Consider the following 19,674-nt stretch of genomic DNA (forward strand, 5'->3'; position numbering starts at 1 on the left):
AGAGAGATAGCGACAGAGAGTGATAGAGTGCTAAATTTTGTGTCTGCTGCCCCCGCCTTTTGTGCTGATCACTATATCTGAGGTGATCAGCAACTTTTTAGGGGTGCAGAGGTTTTTTTTTTTTTATATATATACCTGCCAGTTGCACTGTCAGTTGCACCTGCTGCCCCTCACTGGTAATCAGTGTCGCATCACTGATCACCTTTTTTTTTTTGTGTGTGTGCTGTGGGGTCTTTTTTTAATTTTTTTTTTTACACACACTGTGATTTTGTGGGTGTCCTGTGGCCGCTGTGCGCGGATCAGTGACGTACATCACTGATCATCTTTTTCGGCACAGGGTTGATCTATTTTTTTTTGATCAAATTCCTGTTGCCTTTCAGCGCTGTTCAGTGACGGACGTTACTGACCAACATCTGTGCTCAATTTTTGACGCAGGACCTTTTTTTTTTTTTTTTTTAACCCCTTCAATTTTTTTTTTTAACCCCTCCATTTTTTTTTTTGTATAAAGTATTTTTTTTTTCTGCACACTACATACACACTACACACTACATACCCCCCGGGTTGAAATAAAGTTTGTACCCCCCCCTACACTATACACGTGTTGAAACATTTCACTACCAGTAACACAAAAATAAAAATGGCATCCCAAATGTCATCCCAAATGTCATCCCAGTCATCCAGAAGAATGTATTCAGCGGAGGAGGCATATGCCCTGCTTGCTTCTGACTCTGACACAGCCAGTGATGCAAGCGGGGAATTTGAAGGATTCGCCTTAAGCTCCTCTTCCTCCTCTGGTGATGAGGGACCCCCTCAAAGACGCCCCCGTAGAGCAGCTGAGACCCCCCCCCAATAATTGATCTCGTATGGACCCCACCACCAGACAATTTTGAGCCCCAGGTTCCTGAGTTTTTGGCCATGCCAGGAATCCAATTTGATTCCACAGGTCTCAGAGAAATTGACTTTTTCAAATTATTTTTCTCTGATGATTTTATAAATTTAATGGTGGACCAAACTAATTTATATGCCCAGCAGTTTATTGCTCAAAACCCCACGTCATCATTTGCTAGGTGGACCCCTGTAGATGCAGTAGAGATGATGACGTTTTGGGGTCTGGTGTTTCATATGGGCATAGTAAAAAAGCCAGAAATTAGGCAATATTGGAGTACAGATGTTCTGTACAGCACCCCATTTTACCGTATGGCCATGCCCCGGGCTCGATTTGAGACGATCCTTAAATTTTTGCATTACAACGATAATGCACAGTGCCCACCCAGAGATGATCCCACCTTTGACCGGCTATTCAAAGTCAGGCCGGTCATTGATCATTTCAGTGCCAAATTTGAAGACATGTACATCCCAGATAAATTCATTTGCATAGACGAGTCCCTTATACATTTTAAAGGAAGGGTTAAATTCCGCCAGTACCTTCCCAGTAAGAGGGCAAGGTATGGCATAAAAATGTATAAGTTGTGTGAAAGCACCTCAGGGTACACCCACAGGTTTAGGGTATATGAAGGGAAGGATTCAAGAATTGAACCGCCAGAATGCCCCCCCTCCCTCGTAGGTGTTAGTGGAAAAATTGTCTGGGATTTAGTGTACCCCTTCCTGGATAAAGGTTATCACCTCTATGTGGATAACTTTTACACCAGCATCCCCCTGTTTAAGGCCCTTGGTTCAAGAGGTACAGCAGCTTGCGGTACTGTGCGCAAGAACCAAAGAGGCCTCCCAAAAACGCACATTGCCCAAGTAATGAGAAGGGGTGAAAGCAGGGGAATATGCACCGAAAATATGTTGTTGGTCAAATATAAGGACAAGAGGGATGTCCTTATACTGACAACAATTCACGGAGACAGTACCACCTCCGTCCCTGTACGAGGTACCAGTACCCACACCTCAAAACCTAATTGTATCCTGGATTACAATAGGTACATGGGCGGAGTGGATCTTTCAGATCAGGTACTGAAGCCGTACAGTGCCCTGCGGAAAACAAAAATCTGGTACAAGAAGCTGGCCGTGTATATCATCCAGATGGCACTGTATAACGCTTACGTGCTATTCCGTTCTACCGGCCAGAGGGGGACATTTATGCACTTTCAAGAGGAAGTCATAAAGGGCCTAATATTTGGGAACCAGCAGGCTGAGGGCCCCAGTACTTCTAGTACTGGCCCCCGTATTGTACCAGGGCAGCATTTTCCTGATGAAATCCCCTCCACTGGAAAAAAGGGCAGGACACAAAAAAGGTGCAAAGTTTGCTATAAAAAGGGAATAAGAAAGCAAACTATTTTCCAGTGTGACACTTGCCCCGACAAACCCGGCCTATGTATAAAGGAGTGTTTTAAAATATACCACACATCTATGGATTATTAGGTTCATAATTTCACCGTGCTTCGGGGGTCTTGCTAATGCCACATACCACCCACCATTCATTCCACCATAATCTGAGCCGCAAAATCCAAAAATCACTCCTTCCCTTCTGAGTCCTGCCATGCACCCAACTGGTATTTTTTGGTCACATGTGAGGCATTGCCGTACTCGGGAGAAATTGGGGCACAGATTTTGGGGTGCTTTTTCTCCTTCATACCTTCTGAAAATGAAAAATTTTGAGCCAGAACTGCATTTTTGTGTAAAAAAATGTAATTTTTCATTTTCACTGCCCACTTGTATCAAAATTGGTGAAACCCCTGGGGGTTTGAAATGTACACTATACCCCTAGATGAATTCCCTGAGGGGTGTAGTTTGCAAAATGGGGTCACTTGTGGGGGGGGTTCCACTGTATTGGTGCTTTGGGGGTCTTGCTAATGCGACATAGCACCCACCATCATTCCACCAGAATTTGTGCTGCAAAATCCAAATATCACTCCTTCCCTTCTGAGTCCTGCAACTTTTTGGTCACACATGAGGCATTGCCGTACTCGGGAGAAATTGGGGCACAGATTTTGGGGTGCTTTTTCTCCTTTATACCTTCTGAAAATGAAAAATTTTGAGCCAGAACTGCATTTTTGTGTAAAAAAATTTAATTTTTCATTTTCACTGCCCACTTGTATCAAAATTGGTGAAACCCCTGGGGGTTTGAAATGTACACTATACCCCTAGATGAATTCCCTGAGGGGTGTAGTTTGCAAAATGGGGTCACTTGTGGGGGGGTTCCACTGTATTGGTGCTTGGGGGGTCTTGCTAATGCGACATAGCACCCACCAAAATTCCACCAGAATCTGAGCCGCAAAATCCAAAAATCACTCCTTCCGTTCTGAGTCCTGCCATGCACCCAACTGGTATTTTTTGGTCACATGTGAGGCATTGCCGTACTCGGGAGAAATTGGGGCACATATTTTGGGGTGCTTTTTCTCCTTCATACCTTCTGAAAATGAAAAATTTTGAGCCAGAACTGCATTTTTGTGTAAAAAATGTAATTTTTCATTTTCACTGCCCACTTGTATCAAAATTGGTGAAACCCCTGGGGGTTTGAAATGTACACTATACCCCTAGATGAATTCCCTGAGGGGTGTAGTTTGCAAAATGGGGTCACTTGTGGGGGGGTTCCACTGTATTGGTGCTTGGGGGGTCTTGCTAATGCGACATAGCACCCACCAAAATTCCACCAGAATCTGAGCCGCAAAATCCAAAAATCACTCCTTCCGTTCTGAGTCCTGCCATGCACCCAACTGGTATTTTTTGGTCACATGTGAGGCATTGCCGTACTCGGGAGAAATTGGGGCACATATTTTGGGGTGCTTTTTCTCCTTCATACCTTCTGAAAATGAAAAATTTTGAGCCAGAACTGCATTTTTGTGTAAAAAATGTAATTTTTCATTTTCACTGCCCACTTGTATCAAAATTGGTGAAACCCCTGGGGGTTTGAAATGTACACTATACCCCTAGATGAATTCCCTGAGGGGTGTAGTTTGCAAAATGGGGTCACTTGTGGGGAAGTTCCACTGTATTGGTGCTTGGGGGGTCTTGCTAATGCGACATAGCACCCACCAAAATTCCACCAGAATCTGAGCCGCAAAATCCAAAAATCACTCCTTCCGTTCTGAGTCCTGCCATGCACCCAACTGGTATTTTTTGGTCACATGTGAGGCATTGCCGTACTCGGGAGAAATTGGGGCACATATTTTGGGGTGCTTTTTCTCCTTCATACCTTCTGAAAATGAAAAATTTTGAGCCAGAACTGCATTTTTGTGTAAAAAAATGTAATTTTTCATTTTCACTGCCCACTTGTATCAAAATTGGTGAAACCCCTGTGGGTTTGAAATGTACACTATACCCCTAGATGAATTCCCTGAGGGGTGTACTTTGCAAAATGGGGTGACTTGTGGGGGGGTTCCACTGTATTGGTGCAACATAGCACCCACCATTCATTCCACCAGAATCTGTGCTGCAAAATCCAAAAATCACTCCTTCCCTTCTGAGTCCTGCCATGCACCCAACTGGTATTTTTTGGTCACATGTGAGGCATTGCCGTACTCGGGAGAAATTGGGGCACAGATTTTGGGGTGCTTTGTCTCCTTCATACCTTCTGAAAATGACAAATTTGGAGCCAGAACTGCATTTTTGTGTAAAAAAATGTAATTTTTCATTTTCACTGCCCACTTGTATCAAAATTGGTGAAACCCCTGGGGGTTTGAAATGTACACTATACCCCTAGATGAATTCCCTGAGGGGTGTAGTTTGCAAAATGGGGTCACTTGTGGGGGGGTTCCACTGTATTGGTGCTTGGGGGGTCTTGCTAATGCGACATAGCACCCACCAAAATTCCACCAGAATCTGAGCCGCAAAATCCAAAAATCACTCCTTCCGTTCTGAGTCCTGCCATGCACCCAACTGGTATTTTTTGGTCACATGTGAGGCATTGCCGTACTCGGGAGAAATTGGGGCACAGATTTTGGGGTGCTTTTTCTCCTTCATACATTCTGAAAATGAAAAATTTTGAGCCAGAACTGCATTTTTGTGTAAAAAATGTAATTTTTCATTTTCACTGCCCACTTGTATCAAAATTGGTGAAACCCCTGGGGGTTTGAAATGTACACTATACCCCTAGATGAATTCCCTGAGGGGTGTAGTTTGCAAAATGGGGTCACTTGTGGGGGGGTTCTACTGTATTGGTGCTTGGGGGGTCTTGCTAATGCGACATAGCACCCACCAAAATTCCACCAGAATCTGAGCCGCAAAATCCAAAAATCACTCCTTCCGTTCTGAGTCCTGCCATGCACCCAACTGGTATTTTTTGGTCACATGTGAGGCATTGCCGTACTCGGGAGAAATTGGGGCACATATTTTGGGGTGCTTTTTCTCCTTCATACCTTCTGAAAATGAAAAATTTTGAGCCAGAACTGCATTTTTGTGTAAAAAAATGTAATTTTTCATTTTCACTGCCCACTTGTATCAAAATTGGTGAAACCCCTGTGGGTTTGAAATGTACACTATACCCCTAGATGAATTCCCTGAGGGGTGTACTTTGCAAAATGGGGTGACTTGTGGGGGGGTTCCACTGTATTGGTGCAACATAGCACCCACCATTCATTCCACCAGAATCTGTGCTGCAAAATCCAAAAATCACTCCTTCCCTTCTGAGTCCTGCCATGCACCCAACTGGTATTTTTTGGTCACATGTGAGGCATTGCCGTACTCGGGAGAAATTGGGGCACAGATTTTGGGGTGCTTTGTCTCCTTCATACCTTCTGAAAATGACAAATTTGGAGCCAGAACTGCATTTTTGTGTAAAAAAATGTAATTTTTCATTTTCACTGCCCACTTGTATCAAAATTGGTGAAACCCCTGGGGGTTTGAAATGTACACTATACCCCTAGATGAATTCCCTGAGGGGTGTAGTTTGCAAAATGGGGTCACTTGTGGGGGGGTTCCTAACTTTTAGCATCTTATGGTGCCTAGAAACCTACATGGTGCCTAAAAAATAATCTCATAAAAAGGAGGCTCCAAAATCAAGTAGGTGCTCCTTCTATTATGAAGCCTGTGGTTTGGTCACCGTGCACACTAGGGCCACATATAGGATATTTATGAAAACAAAAGAATTGGGGGAATCAATTTTCAGTCACATTTCTCTAGTAAAATGTACTGTGTTCCTTAGAAAAATGTATTAAAATTGCAAATCTGCAAAAAAAAAGAAATTTTGAAATTTCACCTACACTTTGTTTTAATTCCTGTGAAACACCTAAAGGGTTAACAAACTTCCAAAATGCTGTTTTGAATACTGTGAGGGGTGCAGTTTTTGAAATGGCATCATTTATGGGGGTGTCTCACATACAAGTCCCTCAAAGTCACATCAGAACTGAACTGGTCCCTAAAAAAATCAGTGTTTGAAATTTTCTTGAAAATTTGAGAATTTGCTATTCATATTGTAAGCCTCCTAGTGTCCCAAAAAATTAAAAGGAAGTTGAAATAATGATGTCAACATAAAGTAGACATATGGTCTTTGTTAGTTATTAACTATTTTGAGTGGTATGATTATTTGTCTCACAAGCAGAAAATTTAACATTTTGCAAATTGCAAAATTTTCCATTTTTTCACGACATTTTGGTATTTTTCACAAAAAAACACAGACTGCATCGACCCAAATTTACCACTAACTTGAAGTACAATGTGTCACGAGAAAACAATCTCAAAATCACTGGGATAAGTAAAAGCAAAAAAAAGTTATCCCCACTTAAGTGAGACATGTCAGATTTGAAAAAAAGGGCTCTGTCAGGAACGCAAAAACTGGCTCTGTCAGGAAGGGGTTAAATAAATACAATTATTTTCACATACGGTATATAAAATAATTATATGAGTAATAAGAGGATATAACAACCGTTATAAACATAAACAATAATGAATTAAATGGACAAACAGATAGAGGGAATTTTAACTTAAGAAAGCAGAAATATATTATAATTTTTTGGTAATTGTTATTATATATATATATATATATATATATATATATATATATATATATATATATATATATATATATATATATATATATATATATATATATATATATATATATATATATATATATATATATATATATGAGCACATACCTCTATTATTAATGCCCTTCAGGGCTAAAAAATATAGGATCACAATCTTGTGCAGTGGTTCCCAACCTTTTTTCTCTCCCGTACCCCTTGATTAGGTTTTTCATTTATAAGTACCCCTCCTCTCAATTTGAATTTTCCACAGTACTTATGAGTGGAAGTGAGCAGTATGCGTGTCCTAATATTAAGGAGTAGCTGTGGACTAGTATATGGTCAGGAATCAGGTCCTTCTTTGTCTGACCGCTGGCTGTGTATTGTCTCCAGAGTTCCAGCTAACGCCTGTAGGATTAATGCTTCTTCCACCCATGTCAGTGCGGGGCAGATGTTCACAGGAAGCTCTCAGTGAATTGCTGGTTGGGCAAAAGCACGAGGAAACGCTGTTGACGCTGCAGATGGAACTGGAAATGACACAACGTGGCTTGTTTCCATGTCAATGGTAGACTTCTTTGGGAGACGTTTTCTTCTTCCGCCATTACCAATATTATTTCCAAGTACCCCCAACTGGTCTGCAGAGTACCCCAGGTTGGGAACCACTGGTCTAGTGTAAGGACATTTCTGTGCCTGATGACAGACCAGGGAATTCTCCTGATAGATGATTAAATTCTTAAAATAGAACAGAATCTGATAGAATTGCGTAGGAAAGATTAACTTGTAATCTAGTTTCTCAACTTTTAATATTCTTGACTACTTTTTTGGAAACATACCTTAATTCAGATTTAATGGAAAATAACCTAGATTTGTTTAAAAGGAATAGGGACCAGTTTGGTAGAAGCAAGACTAGATTCCTATTAAAAGGTAAAATATATAACATGTTATTTAATATCGTTATATGGCAGGGGTGTCAAACTCAAATTCATCGGGGGCCGCATCAGCAGTTTGGTCACCCTCAAAGGGCATCATCATAGTGTCCATACCCTGAATTCCGGCCTGTATTTCTTGTGCCTCCATTTCCTTCAGGAGAAGTGGACCCAATCTATCATGTCAAGCAAGATAGCTCTCCTTAAATGAGCAGGTCTTGTCCAGGTAGCCTGCTGGTAGTGCTTTGGTGACCCAGCTTTAAGTAATTTTATGCCACGAAATCTTCACCCAAGTCACGACCTCTGGCAGACGGGGCTTCACAAAGTTTCCACGCTGATTTTTTTCCATTCTATTTTCAATGTAGTCATTGACTTCCATGCGCAAATAGTCCTTGCATGGCTTGTTTATTGCAATATCAAGAGTCTGGAGATAGGCAGTCATTCCTGCGGAAATCAATACTTTATCTATTCTTCTTTCTGCAAGGAAGTTCTTCATGTCTTTAGTGTGGTGAGTGCTGGCTGAATCCCAGACAAGCAAGTGGCATCATTAAATCCAGCCACTTCCTTATAACTGCTTGTGTGCACCAGGCTTTTTCGGTTTCAAGAATGTAAATGCCTGATACACATTCAATCTTCTCTTTCTGGCCCTTGCTGATGATTAGAGGTGTGGCTTTCTTTCCATCCAAACGAATTAACAAACCACAGGTAACCCGTATACTATCGTAGCCAGTGGTGGGAATGTAGATTGATGTGGCACCCCTGTGATGAATTGTTGTTTGAGATGCTTGACCCATAAACACTGCAGTTTCATCCATAGCGATCATATTGCAGGTTTAGTATTTAGAAAAGTCGATCTCATCAACAAAGGACTTGAATGCAAGTGCACGTTTAATACCTTCAGCATCTTCCAGCTTAAACAGTGTTGTTGATCTTCTTAGAGACCGTTCATATCGCTGAAGGAAACCGTCCAACCAGTGTTGTGATGCTTTGAATCCCTCTGGGACCATTTCGAACTGTGGTGCCTTTGCAAGGGCAAATGCTTGGATATCAGCCCTGTGCACAACAAATGCCTTTGATCTCCTGTCAGCAATCCATTCACCAATAATGGATAATAATGTCTTCCAGCTCAGGATATAAGTGTTGCCGACCTGATCCAGACCTGCGTTTCTTAGCTTTTCCTTCATCCACCTGCTGACTGAGGTTATTGTACTCCGCTCTCCATTTTCAGACCATTCGGATATCCAACATATTTTCTATACAGAAAGCTGAAAGATTCTTGCTCTGAGTCTTCTACAATAGCTTTCTTGTACCCGACTGTATAGCTCTTCCCTTTTGCACCCATGTCTGGGAGTCAAAACACACAGAATAATATGGTAAATAAAATGATGACCATAAAAAATATGGTAAATAAAATGATGACCAGTATGCTCCCCCATTCCTGCTTTTATCCCCATCATGCCCCCAGTCCTCCTTCTTTAATGTGCCCCCAGTCCTCCTTCTTTAACGTGACCCCAGTCCTCCATCTTTAACGTGACCCCAGTCCTCCATCTTAAACGTGACCCCAGTCCTCCATCTTAAACGTGACCCCAGTCCTCCATCTTAAACGTGACCCCAGTCCTCCATCTTAAACGTGACCCCAGTCCTCCATCTTAAACGTGCCCCCAGTCCTCCACCTTAAACGTGCCCCCAGTCCTCCATCTTAAACGTGCCCCCAGTGCTCCTTGACAAACATGCCCCCCCAGTGCTCCTTGACAAACATGCCCCCCCAGTGCTCCTTGACAAACATGTGTAACCCGTCACAGAAACTGTGTTTTCCAGAAGTTTCCAGCTCTTCTTTGCTGCCTGCGCCACAGCTCCGTGCCGTGCTGCAGCCGCGTGATGTGCCCGGTGACGTCACGCGCAGCCCGCAGTGCATCACTGGGACCAGGAGTAGAAGCGGCTTCAGTAGAAGCCAGTGCTCTATCTACACCGTGGAGGGGAGGGGCGTTAGAGGTCGGTGACTGGGGGAACAGGGGGGGTTAGCGGGGGTAGAATTTAATGTCTGAACGGCAGATATGGAAATTTAACTAGGGTTTATTTTCGGGTTAGGGCTTATTTTGGACCAGTATCCAAAATCAAGGGTAGGGCTTAATTTCGGGGTAGGTCTTATCGGGGAAACACGGGATTCGGTATAATAATGGTGTCATTGTGTAATACAGGCATGTCCAAACTGTGGCCCACCAGCTGTTGTGAAACTACACATCCCAGCATGCTTTGCCATAGTTTAAGTATTCCCTAATAGCAAAACTGTGGCAAGGCATGATGGGACTAGTTTCACAACAGCTGGAGGGCCATAGTTTGGACATTCCTGGTGTAATATATTATAATAATTTCATAAATAATCCTATCTAAATTGATTAAAGAGTGTTATTAAGCTTACTAAACAAATTTCATTAGAAAAGAGAATGCCCCACAATGCATAGCGTTTTTTTTTTTAGACATTAATGCTTAAATAGACTAATAGCGGTGAAAAGATTAACTCTGAGTGCCTTTTAAATAAATAATCCAACTGTCTGATCTCTCAGTGTGTGAGAGTTATCTGAAAAGAGAAAATAACAGTAATTGAGGTATGCGTTTCACCTCGACCAAGTTGGAACGCACCGCTATATTGACGGAACTTGCTTGACCAATCCCGGCATGTGTTCCACCTCAGCCTCACACTGCCATATTGCCAAAACTTATATGGAAGGAGGATGTAATGCGTTCCATTCCTTTTAACGATGGAGCGCGTACACAAAAAAACGGAGCCTGCGAACCAGCCTACTCCACGCTCCCACACCTCAGTGCCGTTTCTAATTAATCAGGGAGGTAGTGTCAGGCATAGTTAATTCTAATTTTAATGTGATGGAGCGTTACACCGAATTGGCGGACTTCCTGGAAGTGTCTGTGGTTCCACCTTTACTTCAATGGAACGCACAGCCATTTCCTCTAATACTGTAGATTATATATAGAGAGAGATCTAATAGTGTTTACTTTAAATAAAAGACTTATAATTTATTTTAGTGATGATAATATCAGTGGACTGATAACTTAAAAGAGCAGATGTCAGAATTATGTTTAGATTCAAAATGTCTGGGAATGTTGTGAGTTGATTTAAGTCTCTAACCGAGATGAAATGTGCTGGGTACTGGTCATGGCTTACAAAATAAAAATAAAACTTTCTTTAAAACGGAAAAATACGAGTTAATTTTTATTCATATTTGAATTGTTATATGGACATTACATGCTAAGGGCACTGGAGACACTATTGTTGGGGGGGGGGGGAGTGTGTGTGTGTGTGTGTGTGTGTGTGTGTATGTGTATGTGTATGTATATATATATATATATATATATATATATATATATATATATATATATATATATATATATATATATATATATGTGTGTGTGTGTTTTAGACAATATAGTATTCAAGCTTAAAATATAAAAAGACACATGAAAAAAGGGAAATGGTTTCAACATATACAGTAAATACATATGGTCATTGGCATCTTATCAAGTCTCTGCACATGGGTATTACAATTTTATGGATGGACAATTCAACAGACAAGCTCTTAGCCTCTGATGGCAATAGTTCAGCTGTGAATACATTTTATTGGTTAAGCTGCTTTGATCCAATAAGCGATTTCAGCAAGGAGTCCAACACAAAATATATGTAACCCTGCTCTGTGGATGCTGGATATTTCGAAAGCGCAGAGTGTCTAATGGTGGAGCAGTTCTTCTAATAGTGTCCACTGACCCAACACATATCACCCAGCAAAACATATCAAATAGCATCAGATGATGCAAGGGAAAACAGGTGACCTGTGGTGAGTCCTTTTAATAGTGTCCACTGACCCACCCCAGGTCACCTGATGCTCTCCGGCTGCCTGACAACACAGATGTAAGAGGGAGGTGGATGTATGTGTGTAGCATCTGATAGATTTGAAACCATACCTTCCAATTAAAGCCATCTGGCTTGAGCACAATATTTGTAATGCCACTTACCTTTTAGTAAAACTGTATACCATATTAAGTAAAAATTTTAGCATTCAGCATTTTGATACACCGAACAATACACAGGTGATTAAAAAACTGTCATGTGTCCGTGCAACTTTATGTGGATTACCTGATACTTTGTATACACTAGACTAATGGTGCCCATAGACGGTCTGTTCCCGGGCCGTCCATTCTGTACTATAAGCTGTGCGCGCATCTCATCGTACGGTACAAAAAGTATGTGCTGCACATACTTTTTGTACTAGCTGTTCATCGCATGCGATGCGATGTGTACTATTTAAGTCCCGAACGGATCTGATGAACGGACAGTGTATGGGCACCTTTAGAAAATTGCAGTTGGTGGTATACCTAGAAGCAATCAAGCCTGCTTGTCACAATACCGCATGAGAGTACACATGGGGACTAATATAAAGTTGCATACAAATTGGGCAGATTTACCTTAAATGACATGCATGGATATTCATCCTTATGGTATAGATCTATTCAACTGTACTTCCCCAGTCTTTCATCATGATCAGTGTGCAAATGCGCTACCCATATTCTTAGTGCAAGTGATCTGTCTGAAATTGGACAGATTTCTGTATATGCAAAACTCCCCATAAACCACAATTCCAGTAAATGTAAGCACAGTTACACTCTCCTAATTACAATAAGGTTTGTGGGGGTCCCAGGCAACTAACTTTTGGGAGCTTCCAATCAATATAATTGTTCATATATTAAACTTTAAAAAAAAATTGAATCTGCATAGTCAAAATTGATCACTGGATTGTCAAATCCATGGCAGTTTTCGACAATCCACGGCCGTTCCGAGTGTCAGTAGATTAACTTCTGATTGTTGGAATCGGATGATATTCCGACTGTCTGATACTGGCTCTATGTGTGAAGTTTGTGCTTTTAATAACTGTACAGTAAAATGATAGTCTACAGGTTGACACCAGATGGTCAGCAGGTAAAAGGTTAGGTTTACCTTAATCTGTGTATTTCAGTAGATTTAAACAATTGGGAAAAATACAAAACTCTTATTAAAGATAAATATGAAATTGTATTTAAATTTTTATTTAAATCTTTTTATGGATATGTAATGTGAGGCTCTCGCCATTCATGTGTTTTATAAGCTGCTGAGGACCCTCCGAGACCCACATTCGATTCTCTACTGTCTCGAGACATGGCAGGATATATGCCAGCAAGGGCAGACTTCATAGAGGTGACTTTTTTTTTTTTTATTTAACTGTTCCTAATTGAAATTATAATGTGTTATTAATAAGATACTTATTTAAATTAGAACTTTATTTCTACAGGACTCCTAATTTCCACATTGTTCATTAAGTTTTTGCACTGTACCATGGAGAATGTTTTAAGCTTTCTTCTGAACATTTTCTATAGCAGTGGCTCACAAACTTTTTTGAATCATGGCACCGTAGAGCATCAAAAATTTGTCAAGGCACCGTTAGGCCAAACATTTCTTTTTGAAAAATTCTGAAACCAATATCAAATTAAGTAACGTGTTTAAATGTCATCCTTATGGTCAGTTATATGGTGATGGACAATTATGTTTATACACATATTTTGTGAATGGCAGCCACCAGCAATGGTTTTGCCTCTTACAGTACATTGACCATAAATAATTTGGGTACTCTTTACCTAGAACGGCGTCAATCGCGACCATCGAATGCACTAAAAAACGGGTGGGATGCGATGCCCACGATGGCTGCGATTTCCCATAGGGATCAATGTTAAAAGTGAGATTGGACGCGATTTTAGTGTTCAATGCCTCAATGCCCGCGATTTTTACATAGGAAACAATGTTAAATGGGCCACAGAGCCCAAATAGTCACCGTCAAGTGTGAAATGGCCCCCACAATTGTTAACGCCACCCCACGATCAACGTCAACCCGAAGCGTGGCGAGCGGCGGCGGTACGCGTCCTCCGACCTTTTCATACCCCCACTATCCACGTCGGCGTGGAGTCGAGAATAGAATAGTGTGGCGAGCGCAGCGAGCCACCAAGCCCGAAGTGTGGCGAGTGCACGCGGATACCTTCACAGTTATACGCGTCCCCTCGCGGGCTTCCCAGGTGTCCATGGCGACGCGGACACCTGTGAAGCCCGCGAAGGGACGCGTTTACCTGTGAAGGTATCCGCGTCCCCTCGCGGGGCTCGCTGCGCTCGCCACGCTTCGGGCTCGGTGGCTCGCTGCGCTCGCCACACTATTCTATTCTCAACTCCACGCCGACGTGGATAGTGGGGGTATGAAAAGGTCGGAGGACGCGTACCGCCGCCCCTCGCGGGCTCGCTGCGCTCGCCACGCTTCGGGTTGACGTTGATCGTGGGGTGGCGTTAACAATTGTGGGGGCCATTTCACAGTTCAAGGGCACTATTAGGGCTCTGTGGCCCATTTAACATTGTTTCCTATGGCCAAATCACGGGCATTGAGGCATTTAACTGTAAAATCGCGTCCAATCACAGTTTTAACATTGATCCCTATGGGAAAATCGCGGGCATCGCGTCGCACCCGTTTTTTTATTTGCCCGCGATGCCCGCGATTTTTTACCCCCGACGCCCGCGATGCAAATCGCGGGCGCCGTTCTAGGTAAAGAGTACCATAATTTGAATTGTTCCTGGACGACCAACCTGAGGCACCACTGCAAGTGTCCTGAGGCACCTCAGGGTGCCACGGCACACAGTTTGGGAACCACCGTTCTATAGTGTTTCTGGGATTGTGCAGGGTGGATTATGGGTGTAGCATTTCTCATAGAGCAAAGAACTTGAAGCAGATTGTCTTGCATAATGAAAAGGAACTCCCATCAATCCAAATCAGTGTATGTTGGTATCGGGTACTAATAGTTTTCAAGCTTTTCTGGTCAGCAGACCCATTTTAAAGCAAAACCATTGTAATGAAGATATTGTGCATGACATTTTTTGGGGGGGAATTCAGTTGTTAATTTATGCCTAAAGAAGCAGTTCAGTTGTTGCTCTAGTTGGTGCAAAGGTTATGGTATTTTAGATCTACAATGTCTAGGTCTACAGTCATAAGGTCGACCACTATAGGTCAAAAGGGTGTAAAGGTCGACATGAAAAAGGAATGACATGAATTTTTCATGTTATTTTGTGTCTAAGTGTACCGCGTCTCCTCGCTATACACGCAATGCTTTGGGCACGGTGCCTCACTGGGCAAGGCATACTACTATATTCTTCCTCCACGCCGTAGTGTATTGTAGGGCATGAAATACCGCCTGTCGGCTCAAATGGGGAAAAAAAAACATGTCTACCTTTTTCGTGGCCACCATTTTCATGTCTGCATTTTGACCCTGTCGACCAACAGTGGTTGACCCTATGACTGTCGACCTAGAGTCAATCTATTTTGAGTCCGAATACCGGTGCAAATGTACAAAACGTGATTTTGGAATTTGGGTACTCTGCAAAGCCCAGTATAAGGCTGTACAATATACCGCTAAACCAGGTGCTCTGGGGGTTCAGTTTAATTCACCCAGCTAATTGGATTATTAATATTATTATTGATGTTTTTATGTATACTGTAGTTCCACACTTAATGGAAAATCACTTGGACCATAATGACCAATTTGACTGGTTACATGAATATGTACTATTTACTGTATTCCTGTCAAGAATTGCATAATTGCATAATTCTCAATGCTGATCAGATATATATTTTTTAATTTAGCACTATTTTGATCATTGTAGACAGTTAAATTAATATATGCACACCCACTGTTATAATAGCTTAAACATGTTTTTCATTTCTTCCAATCTGGGGGACATTGTACCATGGCTTGCTCTAAGAAACTGGAGGAGCTGGCACTTAATAGACTAATATAATTCCACCCCTTTGCAAACCCTGGTCTGCAGCGTTCAACTGCCCATGGAAGATGGGCCATTTCTTTTTGCTTTTACGTTTATACAGTAGTTGGGCTATAATGTGCACTGCTGGCTGCTCTGTATGGTGGATATACAGAGCAGCACACAGACTTAGCTGCACTGCTGCTATACCACTCCCTGGCTATTCTGCTGCTCAGGTTTCATTTTGGCAGGATCACGATTTCAGGCTAATTGGGTGTAGTTCCACTGTAAGGGAAGTTGGGATGATGACAGAGAGAGTATTGGCGGGGAAGGAGCTGAGTAAGTTCACTTCATACTTTCGGGGACTGTCAGAGGGCAAGCTTTCTGAGGTAGGCTATTTCCTGACTGGAGCTTGGCAGTGCGAGAGAAACCATCTGGTCCAGTTGGTGCTCAAGACCCAAGGAGCACAAATATATTATTTAACTTGACTTCTATTTTAATTTACATAAAATTACCCATATGCTGTGTAATAAAGTGACATTTAAATGTTAAAATCCGTAACACTGACACATAAATCAAAATTGTGAAAGAAAATAGTGAATTAAAATCTATTTTCCCTTCCGTCCAGTCCAGTGACACCGCTTCACCTTGGATGTAGGAGGGTCCGCAGGAGCCAAGGTACCTATTGCTGAAAGCTTTCCACTGGACACAGGCTCCTCCCCTTCTGCATTCCATTATACTTCAGTTTGTTTTAAGTGCCCACAGGAGCTATGCTGATCAGGTGCAGCTGCAGCTGGCTTTTTTTCTGGATTTTTGGACTAGATTAGCTAGGTTGTTATTATTTTATTAACAATAGTGTCTAGTGCAGGTTTTTTACCAGTGTGCTGCTTCTGGCTAGAAGCAAGGCACACTGAGAGCGCAGCAGAGGCTGACAGAAGCACGTCCTGTCAGCGCTCTGTGTGCAGGGGTGACTGTACCCACTGCACAGCGCTTAACCCCAGCTTTGCTGGGGTTTGCCTGCGCCCTGGGAGCGTCTGGAACCGGCTCCTTGAATAGAAGGGGATTGTGGGGGAAGGACCTCCCACGATGGCGGGCGCCATCTTGAAAGGGTTTGCAGCCTGAAATCCCTCCAGGGAAGTGAAGGCTGCTACAGGTGTCCAGCTTAGCTGGACAGTTCCAAGTGGAACTTGGATACCGGCTGAGGGGGAGGCACTAGGAGGTGAGGAGAAACTACTGTGGTAGCGGCTAAAGGGGGGAAAGGACACCAATACTTGCTTCCCACCCCGCTGAAGCAGGGACTTGGTCCCTTCCTACTTTGTGTGCGGGCGCTATATTCTCTCCACAGCTGCGGAGCTGAAGCCTGGCTGAGCCTGTTTGAAGCACACAGAGTGAAGGCCTCCTGAAAGCGCTGCCCCCGCTGACGCTGAAGCGACTACAGCAAGCAGACCGATAAGTGCAACTGGATAGGGGGGGGGGGGGGGGAGACACATGTTGTTAGACTGCAGTGTTTGCAGGGTTAATTTTACATGTGAACGGGCGGACCAGGGGGGCCTTTGCCCTGCTTGTAAATTTGTGTCTGTTAATACGCATGCCCAGGGGTCTGAGCAACCTGAACCAGTGTGGGCTGCGGTGTTGGGGAGGTCTATGAATGCCTTGGTTGAGGCTCTTTATAGGCAAAAGGACAACTTTATCACGTCTCATGGCCTTAGCTCTTCCTCCCAAAATTATGTGGGATCCATTGCTCCTTTGCAAGGGGACCCCATGTTGTTGCAAGTCATACAGGATACTGCGCAAGGGGTACATAAGATGAATGCACTTATGGAGAAGTTTGCAAAAACCCCTGAGAGTCCTTCCTCTAGACAGCCTTCAGTTACACCTCCTCTGTTATCGGCAGATTCAGATGATGATGGGGTGTGTGTGTGTGTGTGTGTGTGTGTGTGCAGATGATTTATCTGGTGACCAGAAGGAAGAGGCTGATGCTTCTGTCCCAGGTATTGAGGATCTTATCCTGGCTGTGTAAGTAAGGCTTTGGATCTGTCAGAGGGAGACCAGATACAGGCTCATTGTATTTTTAAAAGAATGTGCAGAGAATCTGTGACTTTTTCCCTCAGATCCCGGTATGGTCTCTTTGTTAGGGGAGGCTTGGAAAGTCCCTGATAAAAATGTGTCTATGTCCAAGAGATATGAAAATATGTATCCCATGCCTGAAGAGCATGTGACATTGTGGGAGAAAGTCCCGATGGTAGATGCCCCAGTGGCTAGATTGTCAAAGGCTACTGCATTGCCAGTTCAGGGTGGTGCAGCCTTTAAGATGGATAAAAAGGCGGAAGAATGCCTTAAAGCAGTTTTTGAGGGAGTGGGTTATACACTCCGCCCAATTATTGCCTCAGCTTGGGTAGCAAAAGCTATGATTGATTAAATGGGCTGAGGCTTTGGAAAATCAGCTGCAGCCTGATTCTGGCAGAGAAACTCAGATGTGCAGCAGAGTACATCACTGAGCCTACCACCGCAAGAGCTTCAGGCTCAAAATTTGGGGCGTTTAAGCCAATTCATGCACGGTCCTTTTGGGAGCGGCCTTTGCTCTCAGGGAAAAAGGGGTTGTGGTCCTGGTCCCTCTGGAGGTACACGAGAAGGGTTTTTATTCAATACTCTTCTTGGCTGTGTCACTGAGACTAAGGGGGATTGGGATCATCCCCTATTTGGACGATCTGCTATTCCAAGCTGTCAGGAGACAAGTTGCTGGAACATCTATCAATAGCGCCACAGTTCTTACAGGACATGGGTTCCCATTTGATTCCCTCTCAGAGATTGCAATTCCTGGGGGTAATCTTGGACACCCATTTACACCGGGTTTTCCTACCGGAGTCCAAAGCAAAGGACATCCATCAGCTAGTACTACTTTTACTGCAGGCTCCAAGACCCACAGTCTGGCAGGGGGTGAAGCTCCTTGGCAAGATGGTGGCAACCTTCAAGACTCTTTAGTTTGCCAGGTTCCATTCTAGACCGTTTCAATGTAACATCCTTTCCTGTTGGTCAGGGAATGTGAAAACCATGAAACGGGAAGAATTACTTCTCTCTCAGGAGACAAAGGAGTCCTTACTCTAGCGGACGGACATAGAGACGTTACAGCTGGGGCGGTCTCTCCGCTCTTGGGACTGGTTGGTGATCACGACCGATGCCAGTCTCGGGGGGTGGTTGCCCTTCACCATCGGTTGCAGGGTCTGTGGGTATCCAGACTTCCATTAAATATCTTGGAACTTCGAGCTGTCTGGAAGACTCTCCAACAGGCCGAGGATTGTCTGAGGGGCCTTCCGATCAGAGTGCAGTCGGACAACGCCACGGCAGTGGCTTACCTAAATCATCAGGGCGGGACTCGCAGCAGGATGGCGATGCAGGAAGTCTCACAAATCTTCTCCTGGGCAGAAGTCAACATTCCGGTTCCGTCTTCATTCCGGGGATCCAGAATGTAGAGGCGGATTTCCTCAGCAGGGAGGATCTGCAGGAGAGGGAATGGTCATTTACATCCGGAGGTATTTCAGAAGATTGTGAGTCGCTGGGGGCTCCCAGAAGTGGATATAATGGCATCCAGGAACAACGGACAGGTTCCAAAATTCTATTCCAGGACCAGGTACCCAACCGCTTGGGCGGTGGATGCCATGACTGTTCCATGGCACTTTCACTTGGTCTACATTTTCCCTCCGTTCCTAATGATACCGCGGGTGTTGAGAAGGGTGAAGTCTCAGCAAGTGCAGGCCATTCTGATTGCACCAGACTGGCCCAAGAGGTTGGGATATTTGGACATTCTGAAGTTATCAGTGGAATCTTGGCCTCTTCCTCTTCGTCAGGACCTCCTAAGAAAAGGGCCTTTTCTGCACCTGGACCTAGGTGGGCTCAGTTGACGGCCTGGCTTACTAAAAAACAAAGGTCTTTCTGATGCAGTTGTCCAGACTATGCTAAGGGCTCGTAAATCAGTCTCTGCTGCTAATTATTACCGTCTGGAAGATCT

General features: G+C 43.5%; 1 protein-coding gene across 2 annotated transcripts in view; it reads left to right on the forward strand.

Moving 5' to 3' along the window:
• The window catches only part of TADA2A (transcriptional adaptor 2A), a 271,049-nt gene that overhangs the window by 25,668 nt on the left and 225,707 nt on the right, over positions 1–19,674 (forward strand). For both annotated transcript variants that reach the window (XM_083173206.1, XM_083173205.1), the window contains exon 6: positions 12,988–13,076. In XM_083173206.1, coding sequence (XP_083029332.1) covers positions 12,988–13,076 — 89 coding nt within the window. The remainder of the gene's footprint in view (positions 1–12,987; positions 13,077–19,674) is intronic.

Source organism: Crinia signifera, chromosome 2 (genome assembly GCF_055691185.1).
Source record: "Crinia signifera chromosome 2, ASM5569118v1, whole genome shotgun sequence".
NCBI classification, from domain to species: Eukaryota; Metazoa; Chordata; class Amphibia; order Anura; family Myobatrachidae; genus Crinia; species Crinia signifera.